General features: G+C 43.4%; 1 protein-coding gene across 4 annotated transcripts; it reads left to right on the top strand.

Moving 5' to 3' along the window:
• The first annotated feature begins 330 nt into the window (after window positions 1-330).
• LOC125508067 (uncharacterized) lies at window positions 331-5,262 on the top strand. Of its 4 annotated transcripts, none has more exons than XM_048672648.2 (8): window positions 331-486; window positions 1,367-1,607; window positions 1,720-1,797; window positions 2,754-2,918; window positions 2,990-3,033; window positions 3,827-3,893; window positions 4,001-4,171; window positions 4,888-5,262. In XM_048672648.2, exons 2-8 carry the CDS (start codon window positions 1,375-1,377, stop codon window positions 5,009-5,011), a joined length of 882 nt encoding a protein of 293 aa, XP_048528605.1. In that variant the 5' UTR covers window positions 331-486; window positions 1,367-1,374; the 3' UTR covers window positions 5,012-5,262. The 4 variants fall into 4 exon arrangements, with proteins under 4 accessions (XP_048528605.1, XP_087381740.1, XP_048528604.1 ...); XM_048672647.2 differs by having other exon boundaries at window positions 332-486; window positions 4,001-4,180; XM_087525614.1 differs by having other exon boundaries at window positions 2,754-3,033; window positions 4,001-4,180.
• Window positions 5,263-6,066: the final 804 nt, after the last annotated feature.

Below are 6,066 nucleotides of genomic sequence, written 5' to 3'. Positions count from 1 at the left end.
GTCTTTTTTAAAAAAATTGAGTTTTCAAAAATTTCTTCACGGATTTGAAAAGTGTTAGCATTTCTGAAAATATTCCTTTTTTGAAAAATGTTCATGTTCGGAATTTTAAAAGTTTCATATTTGCCGCTGTCTTTAGTTCTTATAGTCTCGCGATAGTATGGTGTCAAGATCGATTAGCTCCTTTGGCTAGAAACGCTCGCACAGGTGCGCGAGATCCTGAGGTCGAACCCTGCCGGCCCAGTCGCGCTTGCCCTTGTGCGTCTCGTCTCTGTTTGACAAAAACTGGTAGCCAGTGGTACAGTAAACAAGTGGAGTGAACGACCACAGGCCCAAATCCTCTAAGGCCCATATAACCCGGCCAGCCATCTATCTCTATCGCGCCTTCCCCACCGGCATCGACCTGTCTGCCCTCATTTCGGTTTCCCCCATTCCCCTTCGCACCCCCGCGGCGGCGGAGCCTTCCCGGGCGCTCACCGGACACGCGCAGTAATCTCTCCCTCCCTCCCTCTCCCTGCACCCCCTCCTCGTCTCAGCATCCTCGCGAGCAATATTCGTATGTGCATGTTTGGTCGGCCGCTTGCGTGGTCTTTCCTCCGCAAACCCTAGAAGTCGTCGGCGTGCGTGTAGATCCGCGCGGGCTTCGGAAACGTTTGCCCAGCGCTTAAATGCTTCTCTCCAGCCACGTCACCGTGCCAATCTTGAGCTTCCTCTGACCTGAGATGACCGTCGAAATCTGGTGTTTGACGGCGCCTTGGTGCCTTTGGCGTCAAAACTGCTGTCTTTGGCATGCTACCCTTGTGAATGTAGACACCATGCTTTATGCCAACCCGTGAGTCGTTTAGTCCAATCCAATGGCGTAGTTATATCTTCAGATAGATTGTGTCGAGAATGGTGATATGTGTATGCTGACAAATTGCATCTCCTATGTTTGTTGAATAACATTTCGCTGTCGCATATGTGAACTGTTGGTGGGATGTTTGTAGCTTTCAGACTTATCTGATGAACGGCGCAGAATATGTCAAGGTGGATTCAGTGTTGGATTTTGCAAATTTTGATTTTGGATTTATTATATTACATGCCTTGTCACACACTACATGGTTGTGCTAGAGGACTGCTTTCGTTGTGATTGCATTAACCCAATGATATGTTCATTGGACTTTTTCTTTTGTGGGTGGTAAGGTTGAGGAAGTCCAAAATAGCAGATTTTACAGGTTTTCTTATCCAAAATTTCTGGTGCCAGTAAACATGATTTCTTGATAAACCATCCTTGCTGATAAATCCGCTAGTTTTTCTTATTTGTTTCTATCCATCTCCATGTCCTGGACATTTCCTGTACTTATCTATAATATTGAATTATTGATTACAGACAACACTATGAGGAGGTACAGCCCCCCACACCGTAGTCCCCCGAGGAGGGGATATGGTGGCAGCCCCCCGCACCGCAGCCCCCCAAGGAGGGGATATGGTGGCAGCCCCCCGCACCGCAGCCCCCCAAGGAGGGGATATGGTGGCAGAGGAAGAAGCCCCCCTAGGAGGGGTGGATATGGAGGACGAAAGGAGCAGGGTTCTGGAAGTCTCTTGGTCCGCAACATCCCATTAAGCGCCAGGTGCATAGGCTTTGACATGGATGCCACTTGTTTTCTTTTTCCTCACTTAACAAACAATACTTCATTTTACAATTTCTTGACTTGTTTAACGTGGTTATCTCAACTCTGGCAGAGCGGAGGATCTCCGTGTTCCTTTTGAAAGGTTTGGTCCTGTTAGGGATGTTTACCTTCCAAAGGATTATTACAGCGGGTAAGTTTTAGTAAGTCAAATTGGTTAGCAGTTGCCAAACTATTTTATTTTGGCTCTTTTGTTATTAACCATGGGAAATGTACCAAGTTTGAACCCATGCAACATAAACTTTGAAACTTTTCTATAAGTTACATTGCACCATATGCATAAGATATGTTTCATTAAGGTAACTTGCGAACATTTTCCAGCTTACGAGCGGTGTCGACCTCTGCAACCACCTTTGTGCATTTAAGCTACATGAAAATGGTCTACTCTTTTTTGGTCTGCTGATGTACATCACTGGTTTATTCCTGTCACTAGAGTACTTGATGTCAATTTGGAAATATTCAGTGTACTTTCTCCTACCCATTCATGGTTGCCATGTATGATTTTTTTCTGAAATGATTCCCAGGGTTGTATTGGTTTGAAGTAAATACAAGCCCTTGATTTCTTGAAGAATGCTTTTTTAATATTCCTGCAATTCATTTGCTTGGCAAGATAGAGTCTTGTCCGAATCAAGACATTCTTCTACGAAGACAAAGATTTGATTGATTGAGAAAATTAATTCACGAAGAGAAGATAAAAGACTTGTACTGTGTGTGGTCCATGAGAAGATAAAATGGGGCGAAGTTGATTTCAAGTACTATCATGACTTTTCACATTGGGGAAGTGAAGCAAATGCTTCTATGAAGATGCTCTTTACGAGAACCGCCGTACTTAGTTGTTATACAAGAAACCTGGATACTAGAGCCTGGACATGCTGCTGCTTTTTGCAGCACTTGCTTCCCTTTTGACGGAAATGTTAGTAAGTTGTTGACTGTGCTTCGCCAAGAGTGCACAGATAATTTTTTGACTGCCATGGTAACATAACATGCACACACTATATATGAGTACTTCATACACTCGACATTCTTATTAATTTGATGTTTCATCCTTTTTCTCTGCCCTACTTTGTTTAATGAAATCGACATGTACAGGGAGCCCCGAGGGTTTGCGTTTGTGGAGTTTGTTGACCCTTATGATGCCTCTGAGGCCCAATACCACATGAATCGCCAGGTATTTTTTGGCCGGGAGATAACTGTTGTGCTTGCTGCTGAGTCACGGAAAAGGCCAGAGGATATGCGCACTAGAACTAGAGTCAGGTATATATTCCCATTTTTGTGTGAAGATTTGCTTCGTCTTCTCTCGTGCTCAGTTGAAATGACTGTTGCAGGGGGTACTCTGGAGGTCATGAAGGGCGCCGTTCCTCTCATTATGGTAATGCCTCTCAAATTTGCATATATAGAATTATGGAGTCTGGAATCTTGTACATGCTTTTGAACGGACAAGTGTTGAGAATTGCTGGTCGTTCTGGTTTAAGTTTATCTCGGTTTGGATCTTGTTAGTAGATAGAACCATAAACACCAAATACCTATTTTTATCCAATGCTCACTATGGGTAATTCCCCTCTTGCAGCAAAAAATGCATTAGTTTTCCTGTTGTAGCTGATATTGGAGACTAATTGATTCTCTTACTTTCCTTTCTTTGTGTGTAACCAATGAACATAGCATGGCATTCCTTACCTATTTGCGCATTTCAATTGTGGTAAACTAGCACAATTGAGTGCCTTCTGAAGAGACATCAGTTGCATATAGGCTTAATCTGATTCAGCGGAGTCCCTATATGATAATTAACATATGTGAACACCCATCCACTAGTGAACTTTTGGATTAACCGCTGCTCCTGTGCTGTTAATGTCTGAAGTGAAGATCGTATAAGACCCATCATATACAAGTTGTTTACATATAGGCTCCTGTGCTGTTAATGTCTGAAGTGAAGATTGTATAAGACCCATCACATACAACTTGTTTGCATATAGGCTCCTGTCCTGTTAATGTCTGAAGTGAAGATTGTATAAGACCCATCACGTACGAGTTGTTTATATTTCAGATTTTTGAAGGTGTGAAACCTGTAATTGTTGCGAACTTTTTATGCTGCAGCATTTCAAAATCATTGCAAATTTTGCTTGGCACAGTATCAACTTACTAATAGCTTCTCATATTTGGTACAGGGAGGTCTCGTTCCCGTTCACGCTCAGCCTCTCCCCGCCCTCGTGGCGGTGGCCGTGCTCGGTCAAGGTAGGGCAATAATGATTTTTCAGCAGTTCTGCTTGGCATCCAACATTTGTAAAGTTTTGATATTTGATTCTTTTCTATTGTTCAATGTTGTGTTTGGGCAAAAAAAGGTCATACTCTCCTGCTCCAAGACGGCGAGATGACTACTCTGCTTCCCCACGGGGAAGGGAGTCTCATCGCACGAAATCTCCTGTGCGTCATCCAAAAGAACATGAGGAGGACAAAAGGAGATCCTACTCTCCCCCTGGTAGAGATGGTGACCAACGTGATGCTGATAATGGGTATGAGAAGTAAGTTGTGTTTGATTGATAACTACACACGTCTGCCTTCATTGCATTTGCATTAGAGAATTGTAGAGCTAAGCACCAGCATCAAATTCTTGCTGTTTATACCTGTAACCTTGTTCGTCCATCAAAGTATTAGCTTGCCATTGTACTACATCTGTCTGGGTTTATTAGGCCCCCTAGTATTTTGAGCCAAACTTTGACCATTCACATGACTAATAAAATATAGAATATATGCTACAAAAAGTACACTGTTGGATTTGTATTTGAAAGAGCTTTCCTAAGGTATAATTTTTATGACATATAGTTTACATTTTATTGGTTAAGTTTGTTGGCCAAACTTTAGCTCAAAATGAGAGGGGGCCTAATAAACCCGGATGGAGGTAGTAAATCTTATATGAGGAATCAGATTGAAAATAACAATTATCAGCCTGGCATCGAAAGTTTTAAGCCGTCTCTTTCTAGCGCTGTTGTTTTTGCAACCCAATTTGTTTTGTTAACATGCTCGTTATGTGTACTGGAAGTTAAGTCTGTCTGTTCTAGTGAAGAAAATCAAGAAACGAATGGCTGCAGTTCTTAGGGCATTCCTTCTCCTCGTTAATCCAGACTCCTTTGCTGCATACCACAATATATGTATTTCGACAGTGCTTCTGTTAGATGCATATACTTGTCATAAAATTCCCTGTATATTAATCAATGGTTCATGTCTACAGGAGGTCGCCACCGGCCGACAGTGATGGATCCCCTTCACGCCCAAGGGTGGCCAGGCCATCCTCAGGATCGCCCCCTGGATCCCGCTCCAGGTCCCCCGACGCTTCTCCCGCCCGCAGCGACTGAGAAATTGGTTACATTCTCTGCGGTCGCCGCATCTCCATCTAGCTACTTCCGCTCCATTGGTTCGAGTAAAACCTTTCGAGGTGTGTTGTATTGCTTGTTAGTGGTCACAGACGTTATGTTCCCGCTTGTTGCTGTTGAATCTTAAGGCCTGTAGCATGGCGTGTCTGTCATATCTATGTACCATGTGTGTGGATTGTCAGGGACCCATTTTCCATGTACTTTGTTTGGGAAAAAGCTTGTGAGTTGATCCAGCACTGATGAGTGAAGCGATCGGGCCAGTGGATGGATGAACGGCTCTGCAGCAGCTGCAGCGCACCCTCCCTTTAATCATGGAGGCCATTGCTTGGGCACCAGGTGCCATCACTTTACTTACTCTTGAGGTGGTGATGCTAGGCAAGGAGACGTGGTGTGGCAGCAAGCGCATGCATGCGACCTATGGATCACTTCGGGTGTGCGGCTGCCTTTGTGGTTCCCAGCTTTTATCTGGGACTTTGACAAACCAAAAAAACTTTCGGCTGGGCAGTTTGAGGGAAATAGTGACCATCAATCCGTCGACCCATCCATCATGAATGATGTAGCAGCCTACAAGACTGGAACCTCCCTATTACGTAGGTGTTGTGTTTCACGTTTGTAGTACATGATATGCGTAGCTGACTTGCAGTGGAAAACTCTACGGGCTCCTTTGATTCACAGGGTTTAGAAAGCGTAGGAATAGGAAATGTACAGGAATATGATGTACTGTCCACTGAGGACCTATTTGATTCGCAGGATTGCAAAAGCACAGGAATATGAAAATCGTAGGATTGAAATGACATGCCTATTGGATTTCTATAGGATTTGAATTTGTTCGATTCTATCACAGGAAAAACAAAGGATTTCTTTCAAGAGTGGATGTTAGAATTGCTATAAAATGCAGTACAAATGAATCCATAGAATTTTTTTATGGGATTCAATCCTGCGAATCAAACGATCAACGCAGGAAAAATTCCTAAGGATTATAATCCTTTAAAATTCCTATGGAAATCCTTTGAACTAAAGAGGCCCTGAAATCTTCC

This window comes from Triticum urartu, chromosome 5A (genome assembly GCF_056163025.1).
Source record: "Triticum urartu cultivar PI428250 chromosome 5A, HENAU_Tu73, whole genome shotgun sequence".
Lineage (NCBI taxonomy): Eukaryota > Viridiplantae > Streptophyta > Magnoliopsida > Poales > Poaceae > Triticum > Triticum urartu.
The sequence above is the reverse complement of the archived record's forward strand: the minus strand, read 5'-3'. Positions and strand labels throughout refer to the sequence as shown.

Bases quoted from the DNA above. Each gene is read 5' to 3' on its own strand.
- LOC125508067 (XM_087525614.1), top strand. From the start codon at position 1,375: ATGAGGAGGTACAGCCCCCCACACCGTAGTCCCCCGAGGAGGGGATAT. The intron at 3,894-4,000 runs GTAGGGCAATAA...GGGCAAAAAAAG, and splicing joins GGTGGCCGTGCTCGGTCAAG to GTCATACTCTCCTGCTCCAA. The intron at 4,181-4,887 runs GTAAGTTGTGTT...TCATGTCTACAG, and splicing joins GCTGATAATGGGTATGAGAA to GAGGTCGCCACCGGCCGACA.